At 37.6% G+C, this 15000-nt stretch overlaps 2 protein-coding genes across 5 annotated transcripts in view; both read left to right on the top strand.

The window, feature by feature from the left end:
- The window catches only part of LOC138357378 (uncharacterized), an 8836-nt gene extending 8742 nt beyond the window's left edge, over nt 1-94 (top strand). The window contains exon 7 of one of the 2 annotated variants that reach the window (XM_069314096.1): nt 13-94. In XM_069314096.1, coding sequence (XP_069170197.1) covers nt 13-92 — 80 coding nt within the window. In that variant the 3' untranslated portion in view covers nt 93-94. The other variant, XM_069314091.1, reaches the window with a different exon arrangement.
- LOC123774186 (uncharacterized) lies at nt 71-10456 on the top strand. 3 transcript variants are annotated; one of them, XM_069314077.1, is made up of 10 exons: nt 71-246; nt 809-987; nt 1247-1340; nt 6098-6215; nt 7529-7620; nt 7861-7976; nt 8265-8353; nt 9066-9236; nt 9519-9706; nt 9973-10456. In XM_069314077.1, the coding sequence occupies exons 1-10, from the start codon at nt 196-198 to the stop codon at nt 10243-10245; spliced, it is 1371 nt and encodes a 456-aa protein (XP_069170178.1). In that variant the 5' UTR covers nt 71-195; the 3' UTR covers nt 10246-10456. The 3 variants fall into 3 exon arrangements, with proteins under 3 accessions (XP_069170178.1, XP_069170184.1, XP_069170183.1); XM_069314083.1 differs by lacking the exon at nt 809-987 and having other exon boundaries at nt 103-246; XM_069314082.1 differs by lacking the exons at nt 71-246; nt 809-987 and adding an exon at nt 5594-5931 and having other exon boundaries at nt 1318-1340.
- The last annotated feature ends 4544 nt before the right edge of the window (nt 10457-15000 follow it).

Genomic DNA, 15000 nt, shown 5'->3' with positions numbered 1-15000 from the left:
CTTTCTAGGCAGGTATGACCTTTATCTGCCCATATTTGAGTGTCAAGAGTGTGGATACAGCCTTCCTGCAGATGCTAAGATGTACAGTATAATGGTGGATACTTCTGCTCATCAGCCAGGAAAAGTAACACATTCTTCAGCACCAAACTCCTGAACAACTGGCATTTCCTTAAAAGGAACAGTCCAGGTTTATCAATGAAATCCTTGTTAATAGCGCTCCAAGCGCTTGGCTCTCGTAATGGAAGAGTAAGTATTTATTAATTTTATATATGTAATGTAAGTACCTGTATACATTAAACTGTATATATAATAATACATAAAAATATGAACCCACTCCACACATTCTCTTGTGCCACTTACATGTACAAAACCTTGTTCCTAAATGCACATCCTGATCTGAAACTCTTCCTTGATAGATGTAAAGGATCCCATAATCACCACACCAGAAATCAATATCTCTCTGATATCCCCCGAGTCAAACTAAATCTGTGCAAACTCTCTATGCAAATAAAGTAATTGGTTATTGCTCCTAATTGGTAAACTCTTTATTGAATTAAAAGCTGTCCAGCTGTTCAAAACATTATTCAAAAGTAAAACTAAAAAGCATTAATTTCATCCTTATAGTTTCCTACATAGTTCTTCAAACTTGCACTGTTACTTGTGCTACCCACTCCCCCAATATATATGGCTAACTCATGCAACTTGCATGGCTTAGCCACATCTGGGCCTAGTGCTGGGAACTAGATTCCCAGCACTACGCTGGGAACAAGGTTCCCAGTATTAGGCTGGGAACCAGTATATACTTCAGGATGGTTGCATCAACTTTGAAGCTGCTAAAAGAACATTCCAGGAGTGGAGATTTATGCAGTATGAACTTGCAAATGTCCAAAGCTACAATAAGACCGTGTGCCCTGCTTGTCATACTAACCCATTTGCCATACATATTGATGGCAACAAAAAGTTATTCCGATATGAAAAAGTTGGAAGGTACAGTTCTTAAATAATTTTCCTTTTGTAAGATAAATTTTTATTTTTCAACAATTAATACATTTCTATTAGGGCAACTTATATATCACAATACATTATTCGTTATGTAAGTATATCAATATCTGAAAAATTCTTACATGCAATACATAATAGCATTATTCATGTATTACAACATTAAGTAATATATATTTACACAATCATCAAAATTGAAAACAAATGAATGTAAATTATGTAAATACTGTCATTTTGTTTCTTTCAGAGGATTGAGGGAATCATATTATTCAGAGCGTGTCTTTGCTGCTGACAATGATGTGACTAATCACCTTAACCATATAGAGAGCTTAAAAACAAAGGTAAATATTATGTGTACAGACTTTGTAAACTGTACATAGATTTTATATTTTTATTTATATATATAAGACTTTTAACATTCTTGTACAGCCACTAGCACGCATAGTGTTTCAAGCAAGTCGTTAATCCTATGTTCCCCAGAATATGACCCCACCAAATCCATTAACAACCAGGTACCCATTTTACTGTTGGGTAAACAGGAAGGGGGGGGCCATAGTTAAGGGTTGATGCCCAGTAAATCTTCCAAGGCCAGGATACAAACCCAGGACAAAGCGCTCGCGAAACGCCAGGCGAGTGTTCTTAACCCACTACACCATTGGGAAAAGACAGTCATGATGTCTTACAGTTTACAGAGTTAATATATATATTATAACGAGTAGTTAGGTTTTTTTAACCCACAGGCAAGTCAACAAGTAAAACATAGAGTACTCAACGTTTGTCAAGAGCTACATGCACCATATAAATGGTGATTTTTGGGGTCTGAAGCCATATTGAGTAAGATGCTATATTTCTGTTGGTCTATATCACTTTCATATAACCCATCAGGTTAGGTTCTTTTCATTATTTATTATATATTTTATATATACTGTATTTATATAATATATATATATATATATATATATATATATATATAATATATATATATATATATATATATAGATATATATATATATATATATATAAATATATATATATATATATATATATATATATATATATATATATATATATATATATATATTATTAAATATGACCGAAAAAGTAAGATTAATAATTCTAACACGAGTTTTCTCAATCTTTCGTACATTATGCTTCACTGTTGGAGGTAAATCAAAAATCACTTCTCCAAAATTCATTTTTATTTCTAGTCTGACGCGACACGGGCGCGTTTCGTAAAACTTATTACATTTTCAAAGACTTCACAAATACACAACTGATTAGAACTTGCGTTTCCCTGATTTTATATCTACATTTGAGTGAGGTGGGAAGGGTGATGTGGCATTACATTTGAGTGAGGTGGGAAGGATGATGTGGCACTAACACAAGACAGAACACTAGAGGATATTAATAGGGTATTAAAAGTATCAACACAAGACAGAACAGAAACAATGGGTATTGAATAGAAGTGTTTGTAGAAAGCCTACTGGTCCATATTTCTTGATGCTTCTATATTGGAGCGGAGTCTTGAGGTGGGTAGAATATAGTTGTGCAATAATTGGCTGTTGATTGCTGGTGTTGACTTCTTGATGTGTAGTGCCTCGCAAACGTCAAGCCGCCTGCTATTGCTGTATCTATCGATGATTTCTGTGTTGTTTACTAGGATTTCTCTGGCGATGGTTTGGTTATGGGAAGAGACTATATGTTCCTTAATGGAGCCCTGTTGTTTATGCATCGTTAAACGCCTAGAAAGAGATGTTGTTGTCTTGCCTATATACTGGGTTTTTTGGAGCTTACAGTCCCCAAGTGGGCATTTGAAGGCATAGACGACGTTAGTCTCTTTTAAAGCGTTCTGTTTCGTGTCTGGAGAGTTTCTCATGAGTAGGCTGGCCGTTTTTCTGGTTTTATAGTAAATCGTCAGTTGTATCCTCTGATTTTTGTCTGTAGGGATAACGTTTCTATTAACAATATCTTTCAGGACCCTTTCCTCTGTTTTATGAGCTGTGGAAAAGAAGTTCCTGTAAAATAGTCTAATAGGGGGTATAGGTGTTGTGTTAGTTGTCTCTTCGGAGGTTGCATGGCTTTTCACTTTCCTTCTTATGATGTCTTCGATGAAACCATTGGAGAAGCCGTTATTGACTAGAACCTGCCTTACCCTACAGAGTTCTTCGTCGACTTGCTTCCATTCTGAGCTGTGGCTGAGAGCACGGTCGACGTATGCGTTAACAACACTCCTCTTGTACCTGTCAGGGCAGTCGCTGTTGGCATTTAGGCACATTCCTATGTTTGTTTCCTTTGTGTAGACTGCAGTGTGGAAACCTCCGCCCTTTTCCATGACTGTTACATCTAGAAAAGGCAGCTTCCCATCCTTTTCCGTCTCGTAAGTGAAACGCAGCACGGAACTCTGCTCAAATGCCTCCTTCAGCTCCTGCAGATGTCTGACATCAGGTACCTGTGTAAAAATGTCGTCAACATACCTGCAGTATAAGGCCGGTTTCAAGTTCATGTCGACTAAGACTTTTTGCTCGATGGTACCCATGTAGAAGTTTGCAAACAGGACACCTAGGGGAGAACCCATGGCGACCCCATCTACTTGCTTATACATGTGCCCATCCGGGCTCAAGAAGGGTGCCTCTTTAGTACAAGCTTGGAGTAGTTTCCTCAGAATACTTTCTGGCATGTCAAGAGGAGTACAGGCTGGATCACGATACACTCTGTCGGCTATCATTCCGATTGTCTCGTCCACAGGTACGTTGGTAAACAGCGATTCTACGTCCAACGAGGCTCTTATCCCTGTGGCCCGTGCGCCCCGCAGTAAGTCCACAAATTCCTTTGGAGACTTCAGGCTGAAGGCGCAAGGAACATAAGGAGTCAGCAGGCCGTTGAGTCGCTTCGCCAATCTGTACGTGGGTGTGGGTATCTGGCTAATGATTGGCCGAAGTGGGTTTCCAGGCTTGTGCGTCTTGACATTTCCATACGCATATCCAGGTTTATATTCCCCAATGATCTTTGGCAGGTGGAGTCCGGATTTCTTGGCGTTCACAGTTTCGATCAGTTTGTTGACCTTTGCTTTTAATTCGGCTGTAGTGTCCTTCGTTACCCTTTGGAACTTAGTTTGGTCAGAGAGCTGAAGGAGCTGAAGGAGGCATTTGAGCAGAGTTCCGTGCTGCGTTTCACTTACGAGACGGAAAAGGATGGGAAGCTGCCTTTTCTAGATGTAACAGTCATGGAAAAGGGCGGAGGTTTCCACACTGCAGTCTACACAAAGGAAACAAACATAGGAATGTGCCTAAATGCCAACAGCGACTGCCCTGACAGGTACAAGAGGAGTGTTGTTAACGCATACGTCGACCGTGCTCTCAGCCACAGCTCAGAATGGAAGCAAGTCGACGAAGAACTCTGTAGGGTAAGGCAGGTTCTAGTCAATAACGGCTTCTCCAATGGTTTCATCGAAGACATCATAAGAAGGAAAGTGAAAAGCCATGCAACCTCCGAAGAGACAACTAACACAACACCTATACCCCCTATTAGACTATTTTACAGGAACTTCTTTTCCACAGCTCATAAAACAGAGGAAAGGGTCCTGAAAGATATTGTTAATAGAAACGTTATCCCTACAGACAAAAATCAGAGGATACAACTGACGATTTACTATAAAACCAGAAAAACGGCCAGCCTACTCATGAGAAACTCTCCAGACACGAAACAGAACGCTTTAAAAGAGACTAACGTCGTCTATGCCTTCAAATGCCCACTTGGGGACTGTAAGCTCCAAAAAACCCAGTATATAGGCAAGACAACAACATCTCTTTCTAGGCGTTTAACGATGCATAAACAACAGGGCTCCATTAAGGAACATATAATCTCTTCCCATAACCAAACCATCGCCAGAGAAATCCTAGTAAACAACACAGAAATCATCGATAGATACAGCGATAGCAGGCGGCTTGACGTTTGCGAGGCACTACACATCAAGAAGTCAACACCAGCAATCAACAGCCAATTATTGCACAACTATATTCTACCCACCTCAAGACTCCGCTCCAATATAGAAGCATCAAGAAATATGGACCAGTAGGCTTTCTACAAACACTTCTATTCAATACCCATTGTTTCTGTTCTGTCTTGTGTTGATACTTTTAATACCCTATTAATATCCTCTAGTGTTCTGTCTTGTGTTAGTGCCACATCATCCTTCCCACCTCACTCAAATGTAATGCCACATCACCCTTCCCACCTCACTCAAATGTAGATATAAAATCAGGGAAACGCAAGTTCTAATCAGTTGTGTATTTGTGAAGTCTTTGAAAATGTAATAAGTTTTACGAAACGCGCCCGTGTCGCGTCAGACTAGAAATAAAAATGAATTTTGGAGAAGTGATTTTTGATTTACCTCCAACAGTGAAGCATAATGTACGAAAGATTGAGAAAATTCGTGTTAGAATTATTAATCTTACTTTTTCGGTCATATTTAATAATATATGTCTACAGGAAAGACTGCTACCAAAATATACTAATATATATATATATATATATATATATATATATACAGTATTATATAAATATATAATATATATCATTTATATTTGATTTGCAGAACAGCCAAAATTGTGGTGTCTCGTTGTGGAAAGCGGCACGAAACGAATCGTATACACACAAATCCCTGGACCAGACTGGCATAAACCTTGCATCATGCCGGCATGGTGTAATTCTCAAAATGTGCAATATGACTCGTGGTGAGGTTTTTGGCTATGCACACTATCTCCATATAAATTACTTCAAAAGTGCCAAGTACATCTGCCAGGACATCATATGCCAGTACAGTGCTGGCCATGGGCCCTGAAAATTCAAGAAAAAAATAAAAAATTCACCCTACTGGAGACAAAGCCGTTCCTAGGGGTTTTGCATGCAAAAGCACATGCATGGTATTGCCAGGTAAATAATTATCATTTGTCAAAGTAACGGGTATAAATGTAACGTTATTTTAGGGTTAAAAAGCTATTAATCAGAATAAAGTATTTAGTCATAATTAAATTTTTGAGCAATCGACTAATATTCTTTCCTTGTAATTATTTTACAGTGTGTTACATCTTAATTATAGGTCTTGTATGGAGGACGCTGGCAGCATGGAAGTGGTTTGACCACAGGTGAAGAAACCGAGCAAATTTTCAGCTATATGTCGCGGTACAACAGTACCACCAAAAACATGTTGAAAGCCGGTTAGTTTATAGTGCATTGGTACAATGAGGAAGGTATAATCTATTAAAACTTGTTAGTGATATTTATTATGTGTAATGAAGATGACTTCAGTAACTAGCAACACCTGGTGTCACCCTACAACTTTGTGTATATGAATTGGATTTGATTAATATAGCAAGTAAATTATAGATAGTATAAAAGTGAATGTTGACCAGATCACACATTAGAAGGTGAAGGGACGATGACGTTTCAGTCCGTCCTGGACCATTCTCAAGTCAATTGTGATGAGGAAGTAGAGACAGGCAATAAATAGGCTAGAGAGAGCTGAGGAGCAAAGTAAGGTGTATTTTAGGGGATAGTAATAATAATAAGAGCTGCAGATGGCCTATTGGCCCATACGAGGCAGCTGCTATTATAACCACTGAATGAAAAGGAGATAGGAATAAGAACTAACTAACACACCAACAAACTAACACACTTCGTAGCAATCTAGTTCACAGTGCTCCTCAAAAAAAAAAAAAAAAAAATGCTCCTCCTGCTGCTGGTGTCTACTCTATTTCCTGTTCATCTGGTACAATACTTTGGCGAAACTGGCTGTACACTGAATGACAGACTTAAAGCACACAAGAGAAGTGTCAAGTCAGCAGACACTAACAATGCTCCCTTCTGCCATATGAGGGATTCTAATCATCCCATAGATTGGTCTTCCTCCAAAATAATCTTTCCTGCCTCTACTCTCCACAGACGCCGTCTTGTTGAATCGGCTCTAATACACAATGTACCCAACATGAACTTGAGTCCTGGCTTTGTTGCTGTGGACTCTTCCCTTTCACAGTATATACTCAAATGCTGTAATCTTTCTAACAAACGTGACCTAACATAAGCTTACCCCTTCCATTTATCTATCTTTTCTTTCTCTTTCCTTTTCTTTCACTCTTCTCCCTTTTTTCTGTTCATTGTCTTCTCCTACGCTCCCTTGCTATCGTCTTCTTATTCCTATCTCCTTCTCATTTGGTGGTTATAATAGGAGCTGCCTCGTATGGGCCAATAGGCCCCTCTGCAGCTCTTATTATTATTACTATCCCCTAAAATACACCTTACTTTGCTCCTCAGCTCTCTCTAGCCTATTTATTGCCTGTCTCTACTTCCTCATCACAATTGACTTGAGAATGGTCCAGGATGGACCGAAACGTCGTCGTCCCTTCACCTTCTAGTGAGTGGTCTGGTCTACATACTTTAGCCACGTTATTGTGACTCATCGCCTGCATAAAAGTGAATTATTTTCATTTTACATATTCATTGAAGGGAGTTATTTTTTGTCCCTTTTTTTCAGAGCGTGAAGAAGAACTTAGTGAATCTTCATTTTTTTGGAACCAACGTAAACATGACTCTTTAGCTCGTGTTCTAGCTTCAAGATTTTGTAAGGCAAGTAATTTGCTTTATTCATTGAATATATGGAACAATGATCATGAATCACTAATATAAGTGCACAGGAAAAAAAAAAACATTCAAAAATAAAAATAAAAATAACATTTACTGCCATTAAACAGCCTTCATCAGAGTTAGGCTCATAAGGATTGTTTTTTTTTTTTGTAATATCAAAATATTAAATAAAAATTGCAACATTTATTATACTAACAGGACAGTTTTTCCTCCTGTTGATAGGCAAAAGAAGCTGCAGAGTTAATAAGAAAGGAGTTAGCTGACTTATCTCTTGATGAAAAACAACTTCTCATCTGGATTGCAGAGTTAACCAACTTAGCCCAGAGTTTAAATAAAAGGTTTGCTTGTAAAATATATAGTAAGAAACACTGTTTTGAAATACTCTTATATATTTTAACAAGGTTATTGTACTGTAAAATCAATGCAGTACCATAAATCATAAAATTGCCAAAACATTTCTTTATTATTTTAATTGTTTAGTTCTTGTACAATAATTGTCAGCCATCATAAAATGCCATTATGACCATTGCCTAAAAATTTAAGTTAATTTTTTTTAATTAATCAGGGTCTTTACATGTTTGAATTTAGTAAACATTATAGTAAACAGTATCCTCTATTCTCAACAGATCAGTTTCTCAAAATGATGTTCAAAAGGGGATAGAGTTAGTATGTGACTCAATTAGAACCAAGAAATCCCAAATATCCGGTGTAGCAGGTATGTTAAAGCTTATGTATAAGTTAGGGACTGATAAAACAAACAGAAATCTTTTAGTGTTTGTAAAATACTTCAAGAAAACAATGACTTTTTTTTTATCTAAACACATCTAATGTCATTTATTTCTAAGGTAGATTTGTATGGATACCATCTCACTTAGGTGTTGTCCTATGTAATTATAGGTAATTGTCAAAATTAAGTTGAGATATCAATATCTATGGCAGGTGCCTGCAGGTAATGTATCTGCCAATGGAAATCATTCCAGTTGTAAACTATGTGAACAAAAGCTAGGACATACTGTCTATCACTATATATGTGATTGCCTTGTTATCAATGACTTCAGAACAAATGGTATGATGTACTTTGAGTTTTGTTATTACTTCATACACTCAGGAATATTGGAAGATATTCTTGTGCTGTACCCCGATTTTGTTAGTGGAGGCTAATAGATCAGCCTTACATTTCATATTCTCTCCAGATTCCATGTATGACTGGCTGTCCTGTGAGGTTTTTGATCTACACTGTTGTCTTTCATACATAATAGGATAGCAGCACATTGCTGTGTATACCTAAGCTTGTTAAAAAAAAAGTGCTTGGCAAATATTTATGTAGTGTGTTCTGCTACTTTTGTGTAGGTATTCACTACTAAGTATATACAAAACAAATTTATCAACTATAATCTTATTTACTAGTAACAAAGTGTTTCTTTCAGTTTCAAGCAAAATGAGATCACGATACCGTGCAAAGATTGAAGCAGACAGGAAAAAGTTGAGGGAACTGATAGCGGTCTACAATGAAGACAATACAGAAAAACTTAGTGTGGACATTGATGAAGAGGGCAACTTTCCATGGTATAATGACACTCCTCAACCAACTGATAATGGTAAGTATATTTAGTTATTTTTCTGTGCATATTGGCCTTGTCAATGAGGATAAATATTGTTAGCTACTAACATGTTAATTCAAACTTACTCATTATGGTAATGGACAAATGGAAGTCCATGCCTAATTTATATTTTTAAGATAATAATATTAACAAGATACTTTAAAAATGATTACATATGATTGCATTGTTGTTACATAATACATGCATCCTACAATGACAGATTTGTTCATGTTCCTTATTAAATAATTTACTTTATATTTTATTTTTGAATATTTTAAGTTAATCTTCAAGAAAAGAGAAATGCTGCAGAAAAGCTGCATATGTACAACAGGACTATGAAAGAACAAAATGTCATTCAACTGGAAATGAAAAGTTACTTGGATTTCTACAGAAAAAAGCTTGAAGAGATAACACAAAGACTAGATGATGTACAAAACAAAAGTGCTCCACCCTCTTGGATAATTGAAGTTAGTATCAGGTATCAATATTAACTTAATTACTCCACTGAAATAAATGTTATTGCATTATAGCTACTTGGTAATTATTTTAACAGGTAGCTTAATCATTGTTGTTTGTGTCTAAGCTAAGTAAAATTAGTAAAAGCATTTTGTAGACAAATTGTAATATTATCATTATCACTTTTACTGGTTAAAGTTTAAATGAAACACTTGTTAGGAAAACAAACATTTAATTTAAAAAATGCCTGAAATAATGATGTGTGTTTGTTTTACAGGAACCGGGTAAATACTCAATAAAGAAGTCATCATTCCAGCATGTAACCAGTGGACTTACGGCCCTCTTGCTAAATATGAAAAAATTCTATCAAATTAAACTATTTGAGGCAACTAACCTGTTTTCTGAAGACAGGGAAGTAGAGTACAACAAATTTCAAACAGACAGTCAAGATTCCGAGGATTCTGAGACCGACAGTGACAACAGTGTAGTCAGTATTGAGTCACAGACTGACAACGAAGAAATGGAAGAAACACTCTTCCCTTTGATTTGAGTAGCTTTAAGTAGCAAAGCAAAGAGAAAATAACAAGTATTCTCTACCCCTGGGTTGGCAAATGTTCTTTGCCCAAATCATCGTCATGTTAATTTTGCATCCCTATGTTGCTCAAGAAAGATTTGTTTTCAAATTAGTTTTTATTTTTATTAATTACCCTCAAAGTTTTGTTTAGTTTAGAAATGCTTATTAAATAAATTGTAGTTGTAGTTATGTGCAATTTCTTTGCTTTCCTTCAAAAAACACACACACAAAAAAAAGGTAAACATGAAAAATGAGTGCCCAAATGAGATACAGAAAACTTTTTTAGTATCAGTAGTTGACAAATGGAATGCATCAGGAAGTGTGTGGAGGCAGACTCCGTACAAAGTTTCAAGTGTAGATATGACGGCCCAGTAGGTTCAGGAAACTACTTCATTTGAGATGATGCTTCCTAGCATTACGTAAGTAATGAAGAAATATGATATATTTACTCACTATAATGTTGGTACTGAATGTAGAACATGGAAATACACATTTTTACTCTGAAATAATCATATTTTATAACGAAATTATACGAAACTTAACTCGCAGTTCAACACAGGAAGTCTACATTCTAAGCCTGGTAGCACTCGAAATTATTGACAACACTGAAGTAGACAGCTTAATTATTTCTGACTCCCTTTCTTCACTACGAGCAATAAACAGTTTGCAATCATGTAATAACGTGCTTGTCTTGGAAGCTAGACATAGATATATAAGAATACTTAGCAAAAGGGTAAATATAAAAATGTTGTGGATTCCTTCTCACATTGGCATGCAGGAACATTACAATAAATAAGCCTCTGTATCTCTTTTCACTTCGGCTCACAAGATGGGTATAGGGTGCATAATAAATGCGCTAAAGAGAGAATGTTATGGCTTTGGGTAATTAGATGATTCCAATTTTGCTATAAAAGTTATGTTAGTTTAGAGTAAAAATAAGTTTTTTTTCATGATGTTCTACATTCAGCACCAACAATATAGTGAGTAAATATATCGTAGAGTTTCATTACTTACGTATACTGTACTAAGAAGCTTTGGGTAATTAGACGGACTGCCACACACCTACCTACCTACCTGATTTACATGAGGTTTTGTCATATATACCCATAACATAGATGAGAATATTACAAACCACATCATCAAATTATAATGTAAATTATAATTAAATGCAAGATCTTGTATATGGGCCATAACAATCCACGTCACAAGTACTAAATTAACAGTACTACTTTACATAAAGAATATTAAATGTTTATTCAGGTAAAAGTTCTAATAGCAGATTTGTATGGCATAATTAGGGGACATGCATGATTTTGGGTAGTAGAACCCCAAGCACATGTACAATAAAATTAAGATAATGGCAAATTGTGAGTGTCTGAACTCGGGGAGCGAGAGCGTGGCGGCTCGATGCGGTCGTAGTCTGCTGTCTGCTCTGTGTCGAAGCTGTAGCGTCTTGGGTCGATTAGAACTGTACACGCCGAGTGCTACATTGTTGAATGTGGAAATTGTACTGTCCTCCATTCCTCATATTGCTTGCTTATATGGTAATTACACCTCAGCTCCCTCCAACAAGCTGAGAAGAGTATTACCTGTAATTGGGGAAAGGATTGTAGCTTCTGTAATTAGTGCTAATTAGTTATGCTATTAAGATAATGAGATAATGGAGCGAGTATAAGGATTACTCGCTACAGCATTTTAATACCAAGCAGAGTTATGCCATGTGCGGGTAGGCGATTCCACGGGTTTACAACCCTATGGGTGAAAGCATCTTTGGTTTTCTGTCCTACATTGTGGTTTCTTGAGCTTGAACCCGTTGCTCCTCGTTCGTGTTACGTCTGACCTTTTGAAAAAACTGTCCGGATTGACATCCTCCAAATTTAGTATTTTATGGGTTTCTATGAGATCCGCCCTGTCATGCCTGGTCTGCAGTGTTGTTACCCCTAGTGGCCCTCATCCATTCCTGATACGAGAGATGAAGCTCTGGTATGATTTTTTTTAATTACCTCTTCCACTTGTTGAGCAATATTATTGTCCACTAACTCCCCTTGCCACTTCGGGGGGGTATAGGGTGTTGATGTAGCTTCAGGGCACCAATCCCCCCAGCCATAGGGCATGGCGAGAAGGCGAAATGATGCATTCTGACTCAAACGCCCTTTCCTTCATCTATCTGTTGTGAGGTAGTGCTGTCAATTTGGTAGTTCTGAAGTGGATTGTTGTGGCCCACATGTAAGGGCTAGCATTTATCGACATTAAAAAGCATTTGTCAGTCATCTGACCATTTTTGAAGTTCATTTAGATCACTTAGTAAGGTCTCATTATCACCTTCAACAGGTGATAATGGTCCAGGGATTTTCTGAAAAGGAGTTTCACTGACAAACATAGTGAATTTGCCAGTTCAGTTCCTTTACGACTTGGGACTGAAATACATTCACACTTTGGGCTTTTGAGTCTTTTAGTTTGTCAATGCTCTTCCTGATTGTGTAGCGTGTAATTGGTATTTCCCTTAATTCATTCTCTTTACCTCCGACAAACATTTGTGTCGGTGATGGGATGTCATTCAAGCTTTCTAGTGTGAACAGTGATGTAAAGTATTCGATCAGTGTGTTTGCTGCCCTTTTATCGTGCAACTTAAAATTAACATTGTTCAGCCCGTCCTCCAAACAAAGATCCAAAAGTGATTCCATGCACCCGCCAAACCCCCTGTTTATGAATGAAAAGCGGTTTACACACGACTCACAACTGCTGACGTTCGAACATATCCGGAACAAGTGCTTCACTGACGAAGTTTGTTCGAATCACAACACTATCACTGCTTCACCCACGTACTACAAATACAAATAAACGCCAACAGAACCTAAACACCTGACCTAACCTATCCTATGCCTATATATACACAAAATGCCAATATATTATAATATTAATTTATACTTGAGAAAATTCCCGTTTTGAATGAACAGCATGTTAAAATTTATGAATGCGTCTGTGGGGTCGACCGCTGAATGTAATGGACTAGAGTCGAGGATGGGTTGCATTGTTAGTCTCATCTTTTATGGGTCCTACTCTGCTGTAATGGGTTTTTGTTTGGGTTTTACTTCGTATATATTTGGCCGAAACGCTATGCGTATTAGTGGCTTTAGGTATTGTATTTTAAATTTAAAATATTTGCCCCAAGGAGAGAGTTTATTGGGAGTACTTAGCTGTGTCATTAGGCAGATAATTAACTATACAATTTGCTGTGCTCCGTCCTTTAACAAATCCATTGACCCACATCCCCTAACCTGCGTATTTTGTGCAATAGTCGGTTTCGGATGATCCTTTCGAACATGTTGCAAGTGCATGACATGAGACTGATAGGTCTGTAATTGCCAGGGTCATTGGGTTTCGGTATGGGAACAATTATTGCATGTTTCCATTGTGTGGGCAACACTCCACTTAGGAATGACTTGTTAAACAGGTGGAGTATTGGGTTCCCAGACACTTCACCAGCGCATTGAGTAAGTCGTAGGTGATGCCATCCTCACCAGGTGCTGTAATTTTATCCTTTTCATAGCCCCCTTTACTTCCTGGGCTGTGATTGGTTCCTCATACTCGTCATCACTAGATTGTGCTCTTGTTATCCTAATCCTTCTGTCATTTTGTCGGAGGAGCTGTTCCCTGCTTACTTATGCAGGGAGGGAGGAGGATGATGCTGCATCACTCAACTTGTGTATTAGTTCTTCAGCCTTACCCTGGGGGTCTTTGTGAGCCGCAGGCCGGGCTCTGTCCCCTTAGCTATCTGAATTTTTGCCAACACTTGTCTTGCAGATGTTTCTATTCCAATAGAGCTAGTGAACGCTAGCCCTTGTCTTTCCCTTTGTAACTCATCTGCAATGTATGTACCTTTACCTGAATTGAAAATCTAATCTAAATCCAAAACTAATCTATATGCTTAGAGATATGCAAATGCGAGAGTATTAGAGTGAAACCTTTAAAATACTGAACAATTTGGAGGATATTGATTCATTCAATTTCTTCAAAAGGTCAGATGTAACACGAACAAAGAGCAAAGGTTTCAAGCTCAACAAGCCACAATGTAGGAGTAACAACAGATGCTTTTGAATACATAGGGTTAAGAACCCCATTGAAACTGCCTACCCAACGAAATCGTAAATGCAAAAATTCTCAAGAACTTTTAAATTCCAGCTTGAAAAAAATTATCAGGACAAATGTGGTTGTCACATATACATACTGTTCTTAAAATATTTCCCCATTTTGCACCCGCAAGATAACGTACAATTTTAAAGGTTGACGAATGTTAATTTTTTTGTTTGCAAAGCTGTTCACTTGAGACAGTTAAGAAAGTCCCAGCTGTGTCTGGGTACAAGTGACAGGATGAACGATGAAGGGTTTGCTTCCTATTGGCAAGCTCCTATGGTGGTGTGTCCACTCATATGATGAGTGGCACTTCCCAATACTGTCACTATATTCATAGTGACAGTATTGGGATGGACAGTATTGGTGTGTCCAGTCACAGGATGAGTGGCGCTGCCCAACAGTGTCACCATGGTGACAGTATTGGGCTCTTAATCTAGAGATCTTGATCACCACTACAATTTTGACCCATTGCTCCACTTTCAGCGCCTTAGTGTGGCGATCCACAGAGGAAATGCTCACTGCATCCATGGCTCCAGCCTGCCATCTGAGGAGCTGGAGGAACTCTAGAACCTGTGATGAGTAGCCTTGTACAAAGCA

Source organism: Procambarus clarkii, chromosome 7 (genome assembly GCF_040958095.1).
Source record: "Procambarus clarkii isolate CNS0578487 chromosome 7, FALCON_Pclarkii_2.0, whole genome shotgun sequence".
In the NCBI taxonomy this organism is placed as follows: domain Eukaryota; kingdom Metazoa; phylum Arthropoda; class Malacostraca; order Decapoda; family Cambaridae; genus Procambarus; species Procambarus clarkii.
This window is presented reverse-complemented; position numbering and strand designations above follow the sequence as displayed.

Coding starts and splice junctions, on each gene's coding strand:
- LOC123774186 (XM_069314077.1), top strand. CDS start 196: ATGAAATCCTTGTTAATAGCGCTCCAAGCGCTTGGCTCTCGTAATGGA. Junction 7,621..7,860: donor TAGCTTCAAGATTTTGTAAG/GCAAGTAATTTG, acceptor TCCTGTTGATAG/GCAAAAGAAGCTGCAGAGTT. Junction 7,977..8,264: donor GCCCAGAGTTTAAATAAAAG/GTTTGCTTGTAA, acceptor TATTCTCAACAG/ATCAGTTTCTCAAAATGATG.